Genomic DNA, 24,069 nt, shown 5'->3' with positions numbered 1-24,069 from the left:
TTTGATAATGCAAATACATTGTACAAGGGACCATCCAATTTCCAATGTATTTACATTATCAAAAATACATGGTTGGTGGACATCCATTATAAAATATACAAGATCAACTTATTGACCTAAAAACATATTTAGGTGACCATGTGACTCCCTCAAAATAACATGCATCCTCCAAACAATTGTCCACCAGCCATGTTTTTTGGTCATGTAAATAAATTGGAGATACGATGGTCCCTCTTACAATGTATTTATATTATCAAACATATATGGTTGGTGGACATTTAGGGTTAATACACCTATTTAATAAATTGGAAATGGACATTTAGTAGGTTAGTGGACATTAGATGTCAACACACCTGTACAAAACATTGGAAATGTATTATTACTAAACAAGGGTATAGGGTGCATACTGTTCAGGGGCAGTCATATAGTCACCTTAATATGTTTTTTAGTCCAAATTTGATAATGACCTTATAAAAATGGATGTCCACCAACCATGTATTTTTTGATGATGAAAATACATTATACAAGGGACATTTCCAATGCATTTACATTGTCAAAAATGCATGGTTGGTAGACAACCATCAACATATTGCCTAAAAAACATATTATCCCTCTGAATAATATGCACCCTTCAAATCCACAAAAATAAACTGTCCACCAGCCATGTATTTTTGGTCATGTAAATACATTGTAGATGGGATGGTCCCTCGTACAATGTATTTACATTATTAAAAAAACCATGGTTGGTGGACATTTAGGGTTAATACACCTATACAATAAATTGGGATTCTTTTGAAACAGTATTGGAGTTCACATGTAGGTTAGACACTTGTTGGCTGCTTTTCCTTCACTATCCAATTTAACACTTAAAACTATTATAAAATTATACTTTTTGTTTTGTGAAGAATTCATTGGCATAATTTATATTTATGAGCAGAAGCATTTAGATCAAAATGTTTTTAAGTTCATTAAAGATCATGAGTAATTATTATTATACAAGTCTTTTGACTTCTGCTGTGCAAATGTTTATTTTCCCTCAAGCACCTGCCGTGTATCCTCTTCATCCACACAGCCACACATAAACAAACATGTTGCTCTCTGCAAGAGAAGACCCATCACTCCTCTGAGGCTCAGATGAAGAAGATAATGCACCCTTTTCTGTTTAATTTCTCTGTTGCTCCTAATGTATGGCAGTAAAATACAATTTATTTTGCATAATTTGCAGTAAAGTTGTTCTAATAAGGAAAAATATTAAATATCATAATAGCATTTAAAATACTGGTGTAATAAACTGATCAAAATAAATTAGGACATTCAAATAACAGGGGTTCAAGCCACTTATCCCAATTCCGAGTATCCTCATGCACAAACTTACGAATCATATTTTTAAGATCTTATTAAATCGTTCGACCAAGCCGTTCATTTGTGGATGATACACGCTTATCCGAATCGATTTAATACCTAATAATTCGTACATCTCATGTAGTGTATGTGACATGAAAATAGTGGCCTGATCAGTTAGGATTTCTTTCAGAATTCCCACTCGGGAGAAATTTTAAAGAGTGCCTCCACAACACTATGTGCAGAGATGTTGTGAAGAAGCACTGCTTCTGGGTATCATGCTGCATTGTCCACCAGAACCAACACAAAGTGATGCCAGCATGCTGACCATTCTAATGGCCCCACAAGGTCCATGGCATCTCTGTTAAAGAGAACCTCAATCAATGGAAGAGCAATGGTGCTTTTGGAGTGACCGTCAGATTCATCAGCTGAAATTCACAGCATGTTGCACACTAATGGCTAATGTCCCCGAGAATGCTCGCCTAATAGAAATGGGCCTATTATTTATTACAAAAGTATTTTTGATAATGCAAATATATTGTACAAGGGACCATCCCATTTCCAATGTATTTTCATTAGCAAAAATACATGTTCGGTGGATATTTAGGGTTACTACTCCTATAAAATAAATTGGAAATGGACATTTAGTATGTTGGTGGAAATTAGAGGTTAATACACCCATACAATACATTAAAAATGTATTATTATTAAACTAGGGTGTAGGGTTCATACTGTACAGGGGCAGTCATATAGTCACCTTAATACGTTTTTAATCAATATTTTGATAATGACCTCATAAAAGCGGATGTCCACGAACCATGTATTTTTGATAATGCAAATATATTGTACAAGGGACCATCCCATTTCCAATGTATTTACATTATCAAAAATACATGGTTGGTGGACATCCATTATAAAATATACAAGATCAACTTATTGACCTAAAAACATATTTAGGTGACCATGTGACTCCCTCAAAACAACATGCGTCCTCCAATCAATTGTCCACCAGCCATGTTTTTTGGTCATGTAAATACATTGGAGATGGGATGGTCCCTCGTACAATGTATTTATATTATCAAACATATATGGTTGGTGGACATTTAGGGTTAATACACCTATTTAATAAATTGGAAATGGACATTTAGTAGGTTAGTGAACATTAGATGTCAACACACCTGTACAAAATATTGGAAATGTATTATTACTAAACAAGGGTATAGGGTGCATACTGTTCAGGGGCAGTCATATAGTCACCTTAATATGTTTTTTAGTCCAAATTTGATAATGACCTTATAAAAATGGATGTCCACCAACCATGTATTTTTTGATAATGAAAATACATTATACAAGGGACATTTCCAATGTATATATATTGTCAAAAATGCATGGTTGGTAGACAACCATCAACTTATTGACTAAAAACATATTTAGGTGACTATGTGAATCCCTCTGAATAATATGCACCCTTCAAATCCTCAAAAATAAACTGTCCACCAGCTATGTATTTTTGGTCATGTAAATACATTGTAGATGGGATGGTCCCTCGTACAATGTATTTACATTATCAAAAAAACATGGTTGGTGGACATTTAGGGTTAATACACCGTCACAATAGTTCGGAAATGGACATTTAGTATGTTGGTGGACACAGGGGTAATAGACCAATACAATAAATTGGAAATGGGCATTTAGTAGGTTGGTGGACATTAGAGGTTTACACAGCTGTACAATAAATTATAAATGTACTATTATTAAACCAGGGTATAGGGCATATACTGTTCAGTGGGAGTTATATAGTCACATCCATATTTTTTATAGACAATATATTTATTATGACCTTTTAAAATTTCTGTCCACCAACTATGTATTTTTGATCATGCAAATATATTGTATAAGGGACCATCCCATTTCCAATGTATTTACATTAGCAAAAATACATGTTCGGTGGATATTTAAGGTTAATACTCCTATACAATAAATTGGAAATAGACATTTAGTATGTTAGTGGACATTAGAGGTTAATACACCCATACAATAAATTGGAAATGCATTATTATTAAACCAGGGTATAGGGTGCATACTGTTCAGTATGTAATAGTTACCTTAATATGTTTTTTGTCAATATTATAATTATGGACCTTATAAAAACAGATGTCCAAGAACCATGTATTTTTGATAATGCAAATACATTGTACAAGGGACTTTTCCATTTCCAATGTATTTACATTATCAAATATACATGGTGGTTGGACATAAAGTCCTCAGGACATCAAGGTCCCAGCTGCAATGTATTCAATTGAATTCAAATACATTCTTTAAGGACATTCCTGTTTTATGCTTGTTATACATAATTTCGAATTGAAAGTTATGTATAGTTTTCATTTGTGTGCCCTTAGTGCAAAACAGATGTTTCAAACAAAAATAGTAATTTCAAATAATATTTAAAGTAATTTAAATTAAATGTCCATAAACATTATTTGGTGGCCATTAAATACATTCCTTGTGGTATCTCCCTCTGTTTTGGGATGAAGTGGCACAATATAATTGGTAAATGGACAAAAACTCTGTTCTTGGACAGCCCCGCCCACACTCCTGTACACACCCACAGGGTCTGAGGCCCCTCGGGTATGAAGTGGCATAATATACTTATTAAGTGGACAGCCCTCCCACTCCAGTACACACCCCTGGGGTCCGGGGCCCCTCGGGTATGAATTGGTCTAACATACTTGGTAAGTGGACAAATACACTGTTTATGGATGCCCCGCCCCCTCAGGGGCATACCCCTGGGTTTGGGGCCCCACAGGGGTGAATTGGTCTAAGATACTTCGTAAGTGGACAAATTCTCTGTTCTGAACACTGGGGGGGCATTAACTGACTCACCTGGGTGCCCAATTGCAGTGTATGTGAATGGGGAAAGAACCCATGGCTATACATCTGCTAGTGGATGTGGTGGTGCCACCCTGTGGGCGATGGCTGAACAGCTTTTATTGGGGGCAGTTTTCAATGGCCCTTGGCACGGACACCGATGAAAAAAAGTAAAGTCACTACCAAATGGGTTCAAAAGTCTCCAAATATCTATAAGAGCAAGATTTTTTACATATCCTCTGAATTGTCAATGTTGCTTTAGGGGGCTTATACACTTTTATTTCACAATGATCATGGACTGAATCCATCAATAGATTAAAGTTTCTTCCCAATATTATATCAGCGGCTTGCAACATCCCTTCAAGATCTATAAAAAAGCTCTGATCATCAGCATTAGGTGCATAAATATTAGCTAAAATCAACCTTTGCCCCTGAATTTCTGATAAAACAATAATGTCTCTTCCTAATTTATCTTTAATCTGTTTGAGACATTTGAATTGTAGATGTTTACTTATCAATGTAATGACTCCCCTTAATTATAGAGGTTTACATGTCAATGTATTGACTCCCCTGCTCTTCCTTGACCCAGCACTAAAGAAAACATGTCCTCCCAATATCTTCCCAAATGTTTCAGCTTCCTGAGGGGAAAGATGCTTTTCTTGAAGAAACACTATATCAAATTTATAACCTTCCTTCATTTTATGCGGTGCCCCAACCCATTCACATTCCACATGGAGAGAGACAATTCACTCATATTAACATTTGACATGAACAAATAGATTGTGTGTCAAAAATAAAATTATAAACACCACATTCCAACATTAGTGCAACAGTCAAACTCCAAACCAAACAAACAGAAAAAGAAAAACATGCTCATCAACCCCACGCATGACAGCACCAACCAGCATCAATCCCTATAAACACAAACAGTCCATTTACACCTATGAGAACCCCCGTGACAACTTTGCTATCGGATTGCTCAAGTCTGGTGTTTCTATAAAAATGTTGTGAGAAGAATTACACAACCTATAATCATAATCATAATCTATTAAACAAACTCCAGCCAATAGGTGGAATAAACACAAAGAATGTGTAGATTCATTCACAAGACTGTCCTGAAGGTGTGTTCCTCCACAAACAAGCTCCAGCCGCTAGCAGAAACAGCACAAAAAGAAACAAAAAGGTGCCCAGCTTCCTCAGATAGTCAAGTGTATGTTCAGTGAGTCAGGCCCACTGGGCAGCAACATGAAACATGACAAAATGGCTTACTCACCCCATTGTCTCTATGAAGGACAATGCTTGCTGTTGGCATGTAAATATTTTGAAGCTGTCCTTCGTATCTGTTCTCAAATTGCGACATTCCATTGATGTAAGAGTTTCTTGCATTCCTTGAATCGATCTCGTTTCTCTCTTGTCAAATTTGCAAAGTCTGGGAACAAGAAAATGTTGTGGTTCTTCCAATAAACACTTCCTTTACTCCTCGCCTCACGTAGCATGAGATCTTTATCAGAGGATCACTTTATCAGAGTGTTTTGGCCAGAATTTATTGGGGCCTGTCTCCTTCCGCAGATCTCCAAGCCGGGACCCTGTGAGCTTACTCGATTTCAAGCTTATGGCCTGTTATGTTGAAAAGATTCGGGAAGAGCTCATCTTTGAATTTCACCATATTTCAGCCTTCCTCATGTTCAGGAATTCCAACAATTCGGATGTTGTTTTGCCGATTACGATTCTAAAGGTCTTCCAGCTTTTCCCAAATGTGCTGCAAATCTACTTTGGTTGGTAGTGGGTTAACAGCTAATTCCCTCTCCGATGACTCCATGTAATCGATCCGTTTCTCGATGTCACTAATTCTGGAAACCAACTTAGAGAATTTCGTCTCCATCAAAGTGATCGAACGACGTATTACATCAAGATCCTCCAAGTCTGCCAAGACCTATGCCAGCATTACAGACATGCTCATCAGTTGACATTGAATTTCTACCACCGCACTGTCTAAACTGAGTCTCTGGTCTGCGGCCCTCTCTGGGGTATCAGCTTGAGCACGTAAGTGTCTTTTAATGTCTCCAGAGCCTGATGATTTTGAATTATTTGACCTGATGACGTTATAGAACAGTTATGTAGCAGGGTGTATCGAATCTCACTGTTTTAAGACACAAAAATAATTAAAAACTAGCAAAGAGCACAGAGCTCGCCATTCACATGTCTGACACCTGCATGGCATGGGGTAACTGACAATTTGATAAAAGTTTTGATAATATCTGTAATTTTGTACAAGTATACAAACGTTCTGTAGTTTATCTCTTCGTTCTGATAATGGTGCAATTACGTAAGGGCAATGTGGCTTTGTGTGTATGGCTCTTAGAAGCCTTCATGTGACTGTGCTTATGATTCTGCAAGTAAGGAAGATTGGGGCAAATATTCACAGGTGCTATAACTTAATGAGGTTTTGAGTAAACTGCTTCCACTGCGACCATGTCAATGTACAAATCAAACTCACTCAGTTTATTTTCCATGCACTGTTTATTTATATCCATGCATGTGGTTACAGATGTCTTGCCTTTTTCTAGCCAGAAATAAACCTATCTTGAGAAATTGAGGGAATAAAAAGCTGTGACAATTTACCCCTTTTCCTACATGGACAGGTTCAGAGGAAGAAGGCTGCAAGTTAGATTAATAGTGCCTTCATGTGCTGGTGACTGACAATGGCAACTTTCAAACGCACAGCATATCAGAAATTAGGTTTAGGAATGAAATATTGCCAACAGATATTGACGAAGAAGAAAGAGGCTTCTGACATCCCTGCTGACATTCTGCTTTAGATAATAAGGTGTAAATTTGTTCTCTGTCCAGTGACCAATTTCTGCATACAACAATAATTCAAAGTCACTTTTTTAAACTATTGATTTTTTAAACTAACTCAAGTCTGTGTAGGCTGCTAGTGTCCCTTGTTGCATTTTACTGCTCAGTCAAAATTTCATTAATCTAGTAAAATACAGTTAAATCTGTATTTTCAAAAGAAAGACAGTAAAATCAATCCACTTATGTATCTATGCTAAATGTGTCATTTACTTTAAAAGTTACTTGTCCAGAGAGAAAAAAATGGCATTTCCTTATATTGTAGGTTTTTTAACATTCTGACAGATGCCCAACCTATGTAATAGTATTCCTATGCAAAAAACTAAGTAAAATGTATAATGCTAAAAATGTTTTCCAACAATCTCACCTAAAACTCATGTGGGGCTAATTTTCTCAATTCTGACCTTGTTGTATACAGCATATTATGGTATTCAGTCACTTGTTTACAATGGTAACTTAAACTAACATTCTCCCTAACATCTGGTTTTGAGTTCAATGGAAGAATGATAGTCACAGGTTTGCTACCGTAACCAGTCCTACTCGACCTGCTCTGAGCAGGATTCGGACCGGGGTCTCCGGCATGTGGGAGGCATGCTAACAAGGAGGCTAGAGGCTACAGGCTACAGCCTCTATCGTCAGTTGCTAATGTGCCTCTTGTCACCAGGGGAGTGAGTTTTACATACTGCACAGCAACCTACCAGCAGGCTCCCGTTACACTCACACTCATAAACTTCACTACCATCAGGGTCACGACATCAATATAACTGGTCCTGCTTGACCTACTCTGAGCGGGATTCAAACTGGGGTATTCGGCATGGGAGGTGGGCTAACGAGGAGGCTAAAGGCTTAGTGTTTTATCTTTCTTTTAAAAAAATATTGCAATAAATAATTAGAAGAGGATACTATGGATTAAACTGTTTCAGTCCTCATTCCCAAATAAACATGTATCACATCAGCAAGGATAGCTACATTTCCTCAAAGTTAAATTCAAGTTAATAACTTAACATTAATTAATTTACGTATTGGTTCAAGTATTAGTAAAAGTGATAGTAAATAAAGAGATCACAGCATCAAAATGAGTGTGTTATGAGACATCGTTCACTTACACTAATGTTATGAGGTTTATCAAATGACACTTTTCTCTTTTTATGTGACTGATGATCATTTGCCTCAATCCTGATTCACAGAATCCAGAGTTTCAATCAAATTAGTGTGTAATTTAAAAATTTATTTTACAACAAAATGTCAGATAAATATGCTTTACACTGTCACTCTTCTTTCCAGCCCACATATTAATATTCTCCATTCCGTTTCTGAGAATATTTTGACAAAATTGCTTCGTTCTCGGCAATCTCTCATTCATTCCAATGGGAAGTTCTGCAGAGCTTGTCAGAGCAAGCGACAGTAACCAAGGGGGGTTGAGCTTAGTGAAGAGTCAATTTCAGGCTCTAAAGATTATTTTCAACAGCTAAATAAGAATATTAACTTTTGTAATAAGTGAACCAGGCATTGTTATTGGCATTTTAAGCAGGCTACTTGTCAGGACAGGAAAGTACAATTCTCTTTCACTTGCCTCTTCAAAAACCCACTTGTCCTAGACAAGCATTAATGTTGAGCCATGACAAAAGCACAATTTTTTTTTATATTTATATTTTAGAATCAGACACACTGAAGAACTTCCGTCAAGTGCTTGTGCATACTTTCAAATTTTCTGATCAGTTGGGCATTTAGACAAAGTCATGAAATTAGAAATCAGTCACCCCCAGATAAAACGTATGCTACGATCCTGAACTTAGCCCTATAATTATGGAGAAATTAAATAAATATATCAATATATCAGTCCTTGAAGGTAAGAACTTGCTTGAGACTTGCACATGTATGACTTGTGCCCACCTCTGATACAGTAGATAGAATGCATTCAGAGTTTATGTTGTGAAATGTATTCAATCTTAGAAAGGATATCTGTATTATTTACTAGAACTAAAATTTAGTGGACAATTTTGTGCTGATCATTTGTAGGTTACTACATAACACTGGTGGTGGCGTAGTGGCTAAAGCACAGGGCTGTTAATCAGAAGGTCACAGGTTCTAACCCCATTGTGTCCTTGAGCAAGGCACTTAACTCCAGGTTGTTCTGGGGGGATTGTCCCTGTAATAATTGCACTGTAAGTCGCTTTGGATAAAAGCATCTGCCAAATGCATAAATGTAAATGTATATTGTAAAAACAAAAACAAGGTTGATGTTTTAAAGATATTTGCATATCTTGTTTATTCTACTGAACTACAGAAGAGATTGTCATTGCAATCAGTGTTTGGAGAGCTCCAGGTGATATTTTTACTCCTCATCAGCACCCTTCTGTGAGGAAGAACATAAAGAAGAAAGATGGATGTTAAGATGGATATGTGGACAATGGTTTTAATCCATTTATATATTTTGAATGATAGCCATGTCAGGTACACAACCAAATTTGCTTCATCTGTTATAGTGGTAGGGGTTTCAACCATTTATTAATGTATTTCTATTTATATTATTGATTTTAATGTTGCACTCTCACACTGAATTAACTTGTGTCTGTTCATGGTAGTTCTGAAATTTGTATTTTTGTGTACAAAATCACTTGTACTGAATGTTAAAATCTTACCTTGGGTCCAGTATCACGGCTCTTGGTTCTCATCTTGTTGACCTGAGATTCAGCAATGTCAGCTCTCTCCTCTGCTTCATCCAGCTCATGTTGTATCTTACGGAACTTGCCCAGGTTAGAATTGGCCTGTTCCTCCTATATAATATGCAGAGTATATTTGTGAAATTCGTGATTTACCTTATAAAATAATTACAGAAGTCTTTGAATACAATGTCAACTGTGAACAAATACTTACAGCCAACTCAGCAGTTCTCTTGTAGGACTTGACCTTCAGCTGAAGCTTGTCCACCAGATCCTGCAGACGAGACAGATTCTTTCTGTCTTCCTCAGTCTATGCAAAAAAAAATATATATAATTTTAATGAAGTTCAGCAGTATATACAATACATATAAAAAACCTTTAAGATTGTGTTTTATGTATATTGAAGAAATGACATAAGCATATCAACAAAAGCATCATAGATCCATTTGATCAAGCAGGCCAAATTTCTCCTACCTGGTAGGTGAGTTCTTTGATGCGTCTCTCATATTTACGAATCCCCTTGACAGAATCGCTTGCTTTTCTCTGCTCTATCTCCACCTCAGTTTCCAGCTCTCTCACCTAACAGATGGGGGAGAAGGTTAGCCTACTGTACTGTATATAATATGTTATTAAAATATAATACTGAAATCACATTACAAAAAAAATGTCAACAGCTTACCCTGGCTTCCAGTTTCTGGACCTGCTTCTTGCCTCCCTTCATAGCGATCTGCTCAGCTTCATCCAGACGGTGCTGCAGGTCCTTGATGGTCTGCTCCATGTTCTTCTTCATGCGCTCCAGATGAGCACTGGTGTCCTGCTCCTTCTTCAGCTCTTCTGCCATCATGGCAGCATCAGTGATGGCCTTTTTGGCTTTTTCCTCAGCATTCCTGCACTCCTGCACGGCCTCCTCAACCTCAGTCTGGAGCTGAGAATTGTCTCCCTCCAGCTTCTTCTTCTGATTCAGCAGGCTGGTGTTCTGAACATTGGGAACAATCACATTTATTTAGTCTTTAGATGATATAAAAAACTAAGAGAAAGGCTTTCTTTACAGTGAACTCGAACAGATGTGCCATACCTGAGAATGAAGCAGCTGAACCCTTTCACTGACGTCCAGCAGTTCCTGCTCAGCCAGTTTCCTTCCTCTCTCAGTCTGTTCCACCAGAGATCTCAACTCATCCAGTTCAGCCTGCAGTAGATTGTTGCGTCTCTCCACAATGGCGATGTTCTCTTTGAGATCATCATTACCTCGAGCAGCATCGTCCAGCTGCAGTTGGGCATCCTATGAAGCACAGATTTGTCAAATAAAAACACTGTATAACTTTTAAAAATTTCACTTTGGCATCATACATTTTTACTTAGAAATATCATACTTTGAGATGTCCATGTAGACCCTTGAGTTGTTTCTGGGCTTCTGATGCCTGCCTGTTTGCTTGGCTGAGCTGAATCTCCATCTCATTGAGGTCTCCCTCCATCTTCTTCTTTAGTCTAAGGGCTTCAATCCTGCTGCGAGTCTCTGACTCAAGTGAGCTCTGAAGGGTATCAATCATTCTCTGCTGGTTCCTCTTGGCCTGCTCCATCTCCTCATCTTTCTCAGTCAGTTTGCGTTCAATGTCAGCTTTAATCTGATTGAATTCCAACTGAGCTCTAAGGATCTTGCCTTCCTCATGTTCAAGGGAACCCTATAAAGAGTAAAAGTGATGTTTGTTAGTTGTCTTCATCAACCTTTTGTAGGGAACAGTGTTTTGGGGTGTGGGGTCATCTCCCACAAGATGTCCTAGTATTAAATTTAAAATAACTAATTGCTTTAAATAATTGCTTGGTTTGGAAATAGACATTCATCAGATCTCTTAAAGGAATTTTGGCAAAGCACTGATGGCATCTTTAAAGTTGTGAAGTATGAGATTTGATAGCCAAAAGGTCCATCAATCTGAACATCAAGATGTTTGGTGTTACCTCTGCCTCCTCCAGGGCAGCTTGTATCTCTTGTTTCTCCTGCTCCAGCTGTTTCCTAACTTTCTCCAGCTCATGAATGTTCTTCCCACTCTCACCAAGTTGCTCAGTGAGGTCAGAGATTTCTTCTGTTTATTAGAAATAGTCTTTAGCAAGAACTCAAAAAACTACATGGAAACAAAACAATGTGGTTCTCAGTTACAGTCACGCTTACCTTGGAGATTCTTGTTCTCCCTCTTCATGCTCTCAAGGTGATCCAGTGACTCCTCATAAGAGTTCTTCAATTTGAAGAGTTCAGTGCTGAGAGATCTGGCTTCTTTTTGGGCACTTTCTAGTTCAGTTTGGGACTCCTCATACTTCTGCTTCCACTCAGCCAAGACCTGGTTAAATTTAACAAGGTAAACCATACAGCCAGAGAGAACAGTGTAGTTTAGATCAAATGGTTTATAGTAAGATATAGTATTAGACATTGGATCCTTGGTTTAAAAGTAAATGTTGGTTATGAATTAAGTGTTTGATTACACTTTGTCATCGTACTTTATCAAAGTTTCTTTGCTTTTTGTCCAGAGCAGCAGCAGCGGCATTAGATCTCTCCACATCAACCATAAGATCTTCAATCTCATTCTGGAGCCTGTGCTTGGTCTTTTCCAGAGAGGAGCATTTAGCATTAACCGCTTCCACAGCTTCTTCTGCATCTTGGAGGCGCTGAGCCAGCTTCTTCCTATAATATTTGAAACAAATTATCTCAAAAAGAAAATCTGAAGCATTGTTCATTGTTATTTTGAACTACAGTATATTTGAAAAGTGCTCTTAAGATTGCAAACCATGTTTCATGTTCATGCCTTTGGTCATAATATGTTTTTAACACAGTGTTTCTTATTTAAAAATCAAAACTATATTCACAGAGAGATTTTGCTTGTTTTACTTACTTTGCATCCTCCAGCTCTTCAGTTCTCTGGATGGCATCAGTTTCATACTTGGTTCTCCACTGAGCCACCTCAGAGTTTGCTTTGGAGAGACTACGCTGCAGCTCAGCTTTGGCTTCTTGTTCCTCCTCATACTGCTCTCTAAGCAGATCAGCATCATGGCGAGAAGACTGCACTGCATGGGCCAGGGCATTCTTAGCCTATAAAGATTGGAATTATCCTTTGTACTGTACATAGAAATGCAATGGATGATAGGTAACAAATAGATACCAAAAGAAATACCTTCACTTCCTCCTCCAGTTGTCTCTTGAGGTCTTCAACCTGTTGAGTGTAGGACTGCTTTCCTCTGGTCAGCTGAGACACCAAAGAATCTTTCTCTTCTAGCTGTCTGGAAAGTTCACCTAAAATGCAATATCAGAATTATTTGTTTTTTAAAGGAATTGAGTTAAGTAGTATAATAGCTATGTCTTGTGTTTTTACCATTCTCAGTTTGCAGCTTGGCTTTTTGCATGGTGAAATCATTAATTATGCGCTGGCCTTCCTCAGCTTTGGTTCTGTACTCACTCATCTGGTCTTCCAGAGTTCTGCACATTTTCTCTTGGTTTGTCTTTAGGATGAATTATATTCATAGTTGATTGGTTTTCTTGACTGACAAGAAATACCATACACATCATTAAGACATTCAACATGATTTGCATTTCTTACCTTTGTCTTGACAAGCTGCTCCATGTTTGAGACCACATCATCCAGTTCCAGTCTGAGTTCACACTTTTCTTTCTCAAGCTTCTGCTTCACTCTCTGAAGGTTGTCAATCTGCTCTCCCAGATCAGCCACACTGTCTGCATGTTTCTTCCTCAGTGTAGCAGCAGTGGCCTCATGTTGCAGAGTAGCCTCTTCAAGGTCTCTACGCAGTTTCTGGAACTCAGCTTCACGTTTCTTGATCATCTCAATCTGGGCAGCAGTAGCGCCACCTGCTTCCTCCAACCTTTCACTTATCTCCTCCAGTTCTCTGGACAAATCTGCCCTCTGCTTTTCAACTTTGGCTCGGGCAGCTCTCTCAGCCTCTAGCTCTTCTTCAAGCTCTTCAATACGGGCCTAGATTTATCAGAAATACCTAATAAATTTCTCTGTGCTCAGTTATTTGAGAAAAATCATCTGATTATTTTATTTTTACCTGCAACTCTTTCAGTTTTTTCTGGAGTTGAGCGTCCAGAGCTTGCCCATCTTCAATCTTGCTGTTGAGCTGGCTTATTTCAAAGTCTTTTCTGCCAAGTTAACATGATTTGTTTTACATTTAAGTACATGAAATATGAATGACATGTTCAGATTTAAAAAAGAAAAATCGTACTTCTTTAGCCTCTCATCCATCTGCTGCTTATCATTTTCCAGATCCATCACACTCTCTTGTGTCAACTTCAAGTCACCCTCAAGCTTCCTTTTGGCTCTCTCAAGATCCATTCGTATTTTCTTTTCTTGTTCCAGAGAACCTTCAAGCTTCATATATAACAAATCATGCAATTATTTGCAAATGCTTTTTGATTTTTAATTTAGTATTATGTTTTCTGGCACTCACATCATCAACTTGTTGCTCCAGCTTGGCTTTGGCTTTGGTGAGTGTGTTGACTTTGTCTTCCTCACTCTGGAGATCATCCAGCGTTTGCTGATGGGCCTCTTGCAGAGCTTTCTTCTCCTTGGTCAGCTTGGCAATGATTTCATCCAAAGCTGCCATCTCCTCTGTCAGGTTCTTAACCTGTAGAATTGGGTCATTGTGTCAGGGACTCTCAACACATTGTTCTTAAGTCTCTAGCATCTTCACTGTTGAAAACTGACCTTGTTCTCAGTGGCATGTTTTTCTTTCTCCACTTTGGCCAGAGTGAGCTCCAGATCATCAATGTCCTTCTTGAGCTCAGAACATTCATCCTCCAGCTTTCTCTTCTTTGCTGTCAGCTCAGAATTCATTTCCTCTTCATCCTCCAGTCTCTCAGTCAGCTCTTTGATTTTGGCCTCACCCTGGATCTTGTTCTTGATCAGACCCTCACATCTCTCCTCAGCATCTGCAAGATTATCTTGTTCCTATTAGAGTGAAAAAAAGTTGTATGAATGGTAAGGTGTTTCATTGTTTTGTATTTACGTTTGATTATTAAATGTGTCTAGCAGAGTTTAGTTTATCGACGTACAGACTGCATAGCAAGCTGCAGGTCATTCTTCTCTTGGAGCATAGAAACCATCTTCTCTTCAAGCTCTTTTCTGCGTGCCTCAGATTTAGCAAAAGCCTCCTTCAGCTTGATAAATTCCTCCTTCATGTTGGCCATCTCTTTCTCAGTCTCAGCACTTTTCAGCAATGGTTTGATCTTGAAGTACATCTTCATCCAGGGCCAATTTTTGACACCCATGAAAGCACGCACATTCCACTGGATCACAAGCAGTGAATCTCTGCCATGTAGAATGGCAATTGTTAATTACACTAATGGATACAATTCTGATGGGTGTTTTAATATATTAAAGCAATCTGAATTCTTACCTGCGTTCAACAATCTTTTGGAACTCAAGTCTTGATAGAAAACCACGAGCCACTGACTGAATTCCAGTTATAATAAGTGCAAGACGGTCGTCTCTCATCTCCTCAAGTGTACCCAGAAGACCAGCCTTGAAAAACACCTGAGCAAGAATAGAAGTATTTTGAAGGATCTTACATAAGGAAAGATGACCACAGAGGAGTACCAGTAGAAGAGGTTGTTGATATGAAAGTTTGGCAATATTATACATTACCTTAGTATGTCCTAACTTGTACTGGGTGTGATCAATGTCCAGAGAGCCAAGAAGTTTTTCTGCACCCTTCTTGTTGTCAATGAACTGTCCCTCAGGAATAGCAGCAGGATTTAGGATGCGGTAACTACAAAAAGGGAATGTAGCGTGTTACAATAACTTGAGTCTTTGAGAAAATAAAATGTGTAGTGAAAGCTATTAAAGCTCCTCCTAACCGTTGCTTGAAATCTCCATACAGGATCCTGTTGGGGAATCCCTTTCTGCAGATTCTGATGCCCTCCAGCACACCGTTACAGCGCAGCTGGTGCATGACCAGCGGATTCTCCATCGCCCCAGGAGTCTTTGTCTCATTGGGGATCAGGCAGCGCACAAAGTGAGGGTGAGTTGACCTCAAGTTGGTCATCAGTTTGTTCAGATTCTCCTGTTAGTAGATTTTAGTGGACTTTTATTCATACGTAATTAAGTCTTAAAAGACAATGCAAACTTATATTATTAAAATCTCACATACCCTATGGAGGGCTGACACTGTTTGGAAAGAAGAACCCTTCTTTTTGCCACCTCCTTTGCCACCCTTACCACCACTAGTATCCGCTGTGAAATACATTCATTTTGTTACTATTGTAAAATTTGGGTTCATTATATTTTCATCACACTTCAATGTGTACTCACAGTCAGCACCAGCGTAATTTGCAAACAGTATAGACAACAGTTTCATGGTGGACTTCTGGAACAATCCCACAACAGTCTCATTAAGAGGATCCTTGTTCTTCACCAGCCAGTTTGAAATGTTGTAGTCAACAGTGCCAGCGTAGTGAACCAGGGAAAAATGAGCCTCTGGTTTACCCTTGATAATCCTGGGCTTCTGGAAGTTGTTTGATTTCCCCAAGTGGTTGTCATAAAGCTTAGCTTTAAATGTGGCATCACTGGCTTTTGGGAACATGCACTCCTCTTCAAGGATGGACATGATACCCATGGGCTACATCAAAGAGCAGAATATGGCAATATGTCAATTTTGCTGTGGAATTTCCCACCCCTACAGTAATTTGTCATCATAATATTCACCCACCTTCTCAATAAGCTCAATGCATGCTGCCAAGTCCATGCCAAAGTCGATGAAGACCCACTCAATACCCTCCTTCTTGTATTCCTCTTGTTCCAGCACAAACATGTGGTGATTGAAGAACTGCTGCAACTTCTCATTAGTGAAGTTGATGCACAGTTGCTCAAAAGTGTTGAACTGCAAGTGGACAGTGTGCAATCACAATGGTGCAAACAATGTAACATTGCACATTTTAATAAAAGTAGAGTGTGTAAAAAAAGTTTGTTTGAATCAAATCAAAATATTAATCTGGAAATATAAACTCACATCAAAGATCTCAAATCCAGCAATGTCCAGTACGCCAATGAAGTACTGGCGAGGCTGCTTGGTTTCCAGGGATTGGTTGATTCTTATAACCATCCAGAGGAACATCTTCTCGTACACTGACTTTGCCAGAGCACCAATAGAGTAGTACACCTGACGAGGAATAAAGCATGATTTGTCTTGGGAACCCACCCATGATATTATAAGTATGTAATACTCATTAGTGTACTTTTCAATTTTCTTTCTACCTGCTGGACACTTTGTCCCTTGGTGACCCACTCATTTCCAACTTTGACTCTAGGGTGGCACAAACCCTTGATGACATCGGCAGAGTTCAGGCCCATCAGATATGAAATTTTGTCAGCATCTACGTGTTAAAAAGAAGAGAGTTATTACTCAATAAAGGCAAAAAGTCTATAATATGCTGAATATAAAGATTCTCCTTACCCTCAGTCCCATCAGCCTCTGCCTGTTCCTCTCTTTGCTTCTGCTTAAACTTCATGTTGCCGTAGTGCATGATGGCACCAGTCAGCTTGTAGATGCTGTTCTTCTCCTCTTGGGTGAAGCCCAACACATCAAAGGCATCCTAGAGAAAATGTGCAGTCTTTTAAAATGAATCCAGGACATCAGTTCATTCATATAAACTCTTTAAATAAATACAAACCTGCATGACTTTATTCCATTCAACATAAAAGATGTTTTGCAGAAGGCTCACAAAGCTTTCTGAGTTTCAGTAAATTAGGACGTAATATTAGTCTTTTCGCATGGGCAAGTCATATTGACTTTTTACTTTAATAGTGCTTTTTGTAAACTTTTTGGAGCTTGACAGTCCCTGGTTCCTATATTCTTTAATATTGTATGAAAAAAGAGCGAACATTCTTCCAAACAAAATACAAAATGTCCCTTGAAAAAAGAAATTCATGCAGGTTTGGAAGAACTTAAGTGTGAGTTTGGAAGAACATTTCTGCATGAACCATTCCTTATAATATGAATATTTGTTCTACGTTTTCTTAAAGAGATATCATAGTGAAGTGTCTCTATTTTTAACATAATGTTACACCCACATCAGTTGCCACCAGCTCGTCACCATCACAAATTGAGGTCACTTGTATCTCTCCTTGGGATATGAAGGTATAGTCATAAGGGTTGTTGGTGATGAGCAGCATCTCTGAAGAAAAGTGAGAAAACAGATGATCAGAAATGGCTCCTCAATTTAGAGTCAATGTGTTGAAACATTTTATGGGTAATTTTACCCAGAAGTTCTGGTTTTCTCTGAGACAGGATCTGGTAGAAAATGTGGTAATCTCTCTCAGCCTTGAGCTGGAAAGTGACACGAGACTTCTCCAGAAGATCTAAATGAATTAATGAACAGATGAATTTCTTAACAGCAAAACATTTCTTTATTAATGTGTAATTGTTGGAATAATGTTGGGCAGTAAAGTACTTACAAGTCTCAATATCAGCAGAAGCTAACTTTCCACTTACTCCGAAATGGATACGGATAAATTTACCCTGTAAATACAGTATATCTACAATATATAACATGATCATATAACTTAACATTAAGCCTATACAAAATACTCCAATGGAAAGCTACTTACAAATCTGGATGAGTTATCATTCCTGATGGTCTTGGCATTGCCAAAAGCTTCCAGAGCAGGGTTACACTGAATGATTTGATCCTCCAGAGTACCCTGAGAATCAACCCAATAGAAGTTGTTTTGTTTGTTTGTTTGTTCAAAATAACACTTTAAACAGTTTGGTAATAATACAGGGTTGGGAGTAACAGAATACATGTAACGAGATTATGTATTTAAAATACAAAATATAAGTAACTGTATTCCACTACAGATACAACTTGTAACTGAATCAAAATGTATTTTGATTACTGAAGAGATTACTTTGCATTTTATTGTCATTTGTTCCATTTAATATTTAGTCCTTTCAGATGGAAATTTATACGTAACATATATACATATAAATGATTCGATCCAAAGTGCATTTGAACAGCAGTAAAACACTTTCTTATGATGTGTTACATTCACATCATAAGAAATGATGTGAATGTCGAGCAGACAGAGAAGTACGTTTGAAGTAAGTTTGGAGCAGAAGAAATAGAAATAAACCTTGTGTAAACTGTCAGCTTTATGCTAAGCTAAAATGCTATTTCTAGCCATTTCACATGCACATGTTACCAGACACAATCATATTTACTATCAAGAAAATTTACATTAGATCATAATTTCTATTTTTTTAGAAAAATAGAAATTATTTTGTTTGGAGCAGAAGAAATAGAAATAAACCTTGTGTAAACTGTCAGCTTTATGCTAAGCTAAAATGCTATTTCTAGCCATTTCACATGCACATGTTACCAGACACAATCATATTTACTATCAAGAAAATTTACATTAGATCATAATTTCTATTTTTTTAGAAAAATAGAAATTATTTTGTTTGGAGCAGAAGAAATAGAAGAAATAGAAATAAACCTTGTGTAAACTGTCAGCTTTATGCTAAGCTAAAATGCTATTTCTAGCCATTTCACATGCACATGTTACCAGACACAATCATATTTACTATCAAGAAAATTTACATTAGATCATAATTTCTATTTTTTTAGTAAGACCTTTGATATTAGGGCAAAAATCATATTCTTGATAATCATTTTTGTATTTTTTTCCTATAAAAATATCTAAAAATCCTTAAAACAAGATCTGTTTTCGAAAACAACACTGCATAAGATATTCAGGTTTTTCAGAGAATGTATTTTTAACATTTGTATTTTGTCTTACTGTGCTGGCAGACTAAAAGTTTTTATAGTCAAAACAAGTTAAAAAACCTACCAGTGCTGATGTAGTAATCCGAAGTATTTAGATTACATTACTGGCCTTGAGTAATCTAATGGAACATCTTACAAATGATATTTTACAGCATGTACTCTGTAATCTGTAGTGGAATACCTTTCAAAAATAACCCTCCCAACCCTGTTTATTATTATATTTTTCTTCAGTTAACAGACATACATTTTCTCTGACATGTTTTATGATATTGTATCATTTTTATAGGTATCTTTTTTTGGTCACAAAATGTATCAAGATTGTTAAAATATATTCATATTTATTGAAAATTGATAGAGCAAAATAATTTGTGTGAAAATAAATAATAACAGAATTATATATATATATAAATTATATATATATATATATATATATATATATATATATATATATATATATATCTGTGTATATATATATATAGAAAAGGTGGCGATGACTCCCAGGGGGTTATAGTGATATTGTGTGTATATAGGTTACAGTGCAAAATGTAATGCAAATACTTTTGAGATAGCAATATGCTTTTTAGTAACAAATTAAGAAAATGTTTTCTCAAATTATGTACTTGGTTATCCATTTCCTTTTATTTTCAATCACATTTGTCATTTTATATCATCTTAGCAAATTAATCTCAATTGTTATTGGATCAGTCACTTTGAATGTGTACTGTTGTATGAAAATCTGAATCTTTCATTTAAAGTCAAAAGGCCAGAATAAGGGCATTGTTTGTTTCATTCGATTACAAAGTAAGTTTTTCTTTAGGACTTACGCACCTTTTTCTCCGCTGATGGATCCTTCTTGCCGGTTGTTGCTGCTGCAATGCTCGCAAAGTACTGGATCACTCTTTTAGTGTTCACAGTCTTTCCAGCACCGGATTCTCCACTTGGAATAGAAAAAGACCATTAGAAGACTTAAGAAATGCAGCAAAGAAACAATATGTGGTTGAAAGGAGGAATATCTGACTACAGTGAATCATAATGTGTATTACATACGTGATCAGGACAGACTGATTCTCCCTGTCTGTGGGATAAAAAGACAAAATTTGGATCATTTGAAACATGTACAGATGCATTTTAAATCTGTAATAATTTCTACAAGCCAGATATATCATCACCTGACAGCATGTACTGGTAGGCATTGTCTGAGATGGAGAAGATGTGAGGAGGAGCTTCAGTTCGTTTCTTTCCTCTGTAAGCTTCGACAACTTCCTGATTGTACACTGGCAGCCACTTGTAGGGGTTTACAGTGACACAGAAGAGCCCAGAGTAGGTCTAGAAGAGAGAACAAGAGATAATAAGATGCTGTGGTAATAATAATAAGATCTCGAACTGTAAGTTGTGACTCACGTAGATCATCCAGGCTGCGTAACGCTCTTTGAGGTTAAACAGCACAGCGGGCTCGTGGAGGAAGGTGAACATCGCCATGTCCTCAATTTTATCGAACTTTGGTGGGTTCTGAGGATGAACATCAACTTCCTTCACAGTTACTGTCTGTTAATAACACACAAAAACACACATCATATCACAATGCAAAACTAAATATTCTTCTGTATTTATATCCACATCAAAAACTGATCAAACAATCCAGAGATAAGATCCTGATAACCAAGAGATACTTACCTTCCCGAACTCAGTGTTAACAGTGACTTTGTCACCGTCTCTACTGGTGATGGAGGCTTTGACGTACTCAACTTCAGGGTCGGGTACAAAGCATTCTTTCTTCATGTCGAAGGGGCGAGTCTGGGCTTCCAGACGCTCCTTATCCGACTTCCGCAAGAAGGGAGCGGCTGGCCCAAACTCCGCCATCAGAGCATCTCCCATCTTTCAATCAAACTAAAGCAAAGATGATAGATCGATTCAGATACATTCTAAAAAATCTATCTAAAAACTTATTACAGCCCTATAATCTAAACATGAATGAAGATGTAATGTCCACAAGATTCACACTTAATATGACTCTTGGTTTCCATACATGTATTTCTAATCCTTTACTTGCTCTTTCAACAAACAAACTTCAATTTAAAGTATTGCATAAATATTACAACAACAAAACAACTCAACGAATTGACTTTTACTAATAGACATCGCTTACCTTGTTGTACTCAGATGAAGTCCAAGAAAGTGCTGGTCCTTGCAGTGGAATAAACATGAATTTAATCAGCAATGGAAAGTTATGTTACATAACACACATGTCCATATTGAATCTTATTTATCCTTTGCTAGTTCAAGAGAGAGCAGTAAAACATTTACCAATACAAACCATCTTACCTTTAGGTGTTACGATGATGTTAGCTTAGAATAAAATGCTGTAAAGCATCTCTTTATATAGTGGCACAATGACTGTGTCATTGACTCCCTGCGTTTGGCTTGGCTCAGTTGATGTGTGCGTAACACTTTTTGGGGTGCCAAAAAAAATGTGTCTGAGTCACATTAGTTTAGCATGTGCTGCGGTGTTGAGCGATGCTATTGTGAAAGATCAGAAAGGATCTAAATCACAATGATGCTATTTTTGTCTCATGTAAGTATATCTTACTGTTTTAAGATTAAAGCAACTTTACTACAGTTTACTAAAGTATCTCTATTTCTTCACATCAGTTTTCACCATGTGTTTTTTAGTGTTTATTAATGATATATAATGTCTTTATGTAGGTAAATAATTTGTAGGTGTGGATGACATTGTGTATCATTTTAAGTATATTAATTATAGTTCAAATACATAATCCTTTAATAAATAAAATCATAATTATGCAAAGCTTAATTGATAGCTAGCTTTCAGTTTTAAAGTGTACTTTGCCTGTAAGGCAAAACCTCTGTGTCATCTTTTTTCTCAGATAATGGAAAGTGAAAAGTTCTCCTGTCATGCGTGCAAGGATGATTGTCTAGAACTGTATCATTTTCAACCTGTCCTCAATCACATGCATTAGGAATTTCACAGGTTTATCTTTGTGCTCAAGGATAAAGGCAAGTTAACAAATGGTGTACAGTCAAATCGTCAATAGACAGCTGTAATGTAACAATGGATATCTACACTTGCTTTCTTGCCTTATGGAGAGACAGCGTTGACCTTTCTAGACAATATAATAGACATGTCCATCACTTGTGTTTTGTAGGTTGTACCAAGTTCATGTGTATTCATAGAAAATGGGACAAACAACATCTCCTTCCATGGACTTTTATACGCCCACTACACATTCAGATTTCAACAAGAATTTGCACCAGCAATAAATAAATCCAATGCAACCAAAAACAAATACATAAAAAGGATACAACAAAATGCATGTAATAATGCATGCATCTTTTACAACCTTGCATTAATTGAGAGGCTACATGAAAAATTTGCATTTTATTTTCGCAGGACCACTTAAATTGAACTAGTGAGGTAGAAATGTTCATAAAAATTCGGACAAACTCAAAGTAAATGGTGACCAATTAAAGGAACAAAGGAATACACTTTCTCTTATACGTTCATTTAAATAAACGTATTTAAAAAAGCTGCAGCGTAGTAATAAAAAAAAGTTCTTCGACATGTAATGCATCAACAATCCAAATACAACATAACAGTTGTGCTTCTAATATTTTTTGTGCTCCTGGTAACATGAATGGGCTTACTAGTTGGAATCACACTTGTCTTAGCACGAAGAACATCTTAGACCCAGATCTGCTTGTATATAGTGTTAACTTATTGTCAGGTCGACAACGTTGATTTGTGAGTGATCAGTCCAAGACCTTCGGTTGGTAATCAGGCCTACCTTGACCTCTTTTCCCTCAGTTATTCTGAACCCTTTCATCAAGCACCTTACTTAGTCTTAACACTTGAGCAGTCTATTCTAGACATCATCGTCCTTTATAGAGCCTCATTCTCAGCTGTCTACTCGCACTGGCTTATCAGCACTCTTGAGTAACAATGGAAGAAACAGTGGGACCTTATGGCTAATGAAATGCGTAATGTGAGCTTCCTTTTGTTAAAGAGACTAGGATGGTCTTGCATCTGTTGCCTCCAAAAGGTTCAATAGAAATCCTTTGTCTTTTGCCACTTTGGAACTCTATTTTTACCACCATAAATGTGTTTTCGGATCTCTGGATGTTGTAGCTCTGTACTGCAATTGTCATGATTATCAGCAAATAATGGAGCATCATATGAGCCACTCATAACGGCATTGTGCAGAACACTGTTTAATATAACAGATATTTTTACATGTGTCACATGCTTATCACATGTACATAGGTGTGAATTTTTAAGCATCAGAAGTAACTTTAGTAATAAAGCTTTCAGTAGTAAGCTTCATTCATGAGCTTTGATCTTACACCTGTGATGGGACCATTAGTTAACTCAAAAGCGTTGAGGTTTGGGCTTTTTCTTCGATCATCCTCCAGCTGTAGAATTGGTTGAGTTCTGTATGTATTTTACATTTAGTCATTTAGCACACGTTTTGATGCCAAGGATCCCCAAATATAATGATCCTCTTGCAAGGGATCCCCTTGCTAAAATATAAAGGCTGCTAT

General features: G+C 37.2%; 1 protein-coding gene across 1 annotated transcript; it reads right to left on the bottom strand.

Annotated features, from left to right (window-relative positions):
* Nucleotides 1–9,302: 9,302 nt before the first annotated feature.
* On the bottom strand, nucleotides 9,303–21,909 carry LOC127634971 (myosin-7-like). The gene is made up of 39 exons (XM_052114753.1): nucleotides 21,835–21,909; nucleotides 21,659–21,696; nucleotides 21,187–21,399; nucleotides 20,914–21,057; nucleotides 20,682–20,838; nucleotides 20,560–20,587; nucleotides 20,341–20,449; nucleotides 18,335–18,427; nucleotides 18,182–18,245; nucleotides 17,987–18,085; nucleotides 17,798–17,901; nucleotides 17,181–17,319; nucleotides 16,982–17,100; nucleotides 16,737–16,886; nucleotides 16,437–16,607; nucleotides 16,040–16,346; nucleotides 15,879–15,961; nucleotides 15,586–15,791; nucleotides 15,374–15,497; nucleotides 15,126–15,262; nucleotides 14,782–15,037; nucleotides 14,435–14,677; nucleotides 14,178–14,354; nucleotides 13,953–14,098; nucleotides 13,779–13,869; nucleotides 13,310–13,699; nucleotides 13,085–13,211; nucleotides 12,887–13,005; nucleotides 12,608–12,804; nucleotides 12,216–12,399; nucleotides 11,893–12,058; nucleotides 11,682–11,806; nucleotides 11,099–11,407; nucleotides 10,804–11,007; nucleotides 10,408–10,704; nucleotides 10,203–10,307; nucleotides 9,943–10,038; nucleotides 9,708–9,842; nucleotides 9,303–9,421 (listed from the first exon to the last, which is right to left on the bottom strand). The coding sequence occupies exons 3-39, from the start codon at nucleotides 21,385–21,387 to the stop codon at nucleotides 9,401–9,403; spliced, it is 5,823 nt and encodes a 1,940-aa protein (XP_051970713.1). The 5' UTR covers nucleotides 21,388–21,399; nucleotides 21,659–21,696; nucleotides 21,835–21,909; the 3' UTR covers nucleotides 9,303–9,400.
* Nucleotides 21,910–24,069: the final 2,160 nt, after the last annotated feature.

This window comes from Xyrauchen texanus, chromosome 42 (assembly GCF_025860055.1).
Source record: "Xyrauchen texanus isolate HMW12.3.18 chromosome 42, RBS_HiC_50CHRs, whole genome shotgun sequence".
Classification (NCBI taxonomy): Eukaryota; Metazoa; Chordata; class Actinopteri; order Cypriniformes; family Catostomidae; genus Xyrauchen; species Xyrauchen texanus.
The sequence above is the reverse complement of the archived record's forward strand: the minus strand, read 5'-3'. Positions and strand labels throughout refer to the sequence as shown.

Coding starts and splice junctions, on each gene's coding strand:
- LOC127634971 (XM_052114753.1), bottom strand. CDS start 21,387: ATGGGAGATGCTCTGATGGCGGAGTTTGGGCCAGCCGCTCCCTTCTTG. Junction 20,839..20,913: donor ACGCAGCCTGGATGATCTAC/GTGAGTCACAAC, acceptor TCTCTCTTCTAG/ACCTACTCTGGGCTCTTCTG. Junction 16,887..16,981: donor AGGGACAAAGTGTCCAGCAG/GTAGAAAGAAAA, acceptor ATTCCTCGTCAG/GTGTACTACTCTATTGGTGC.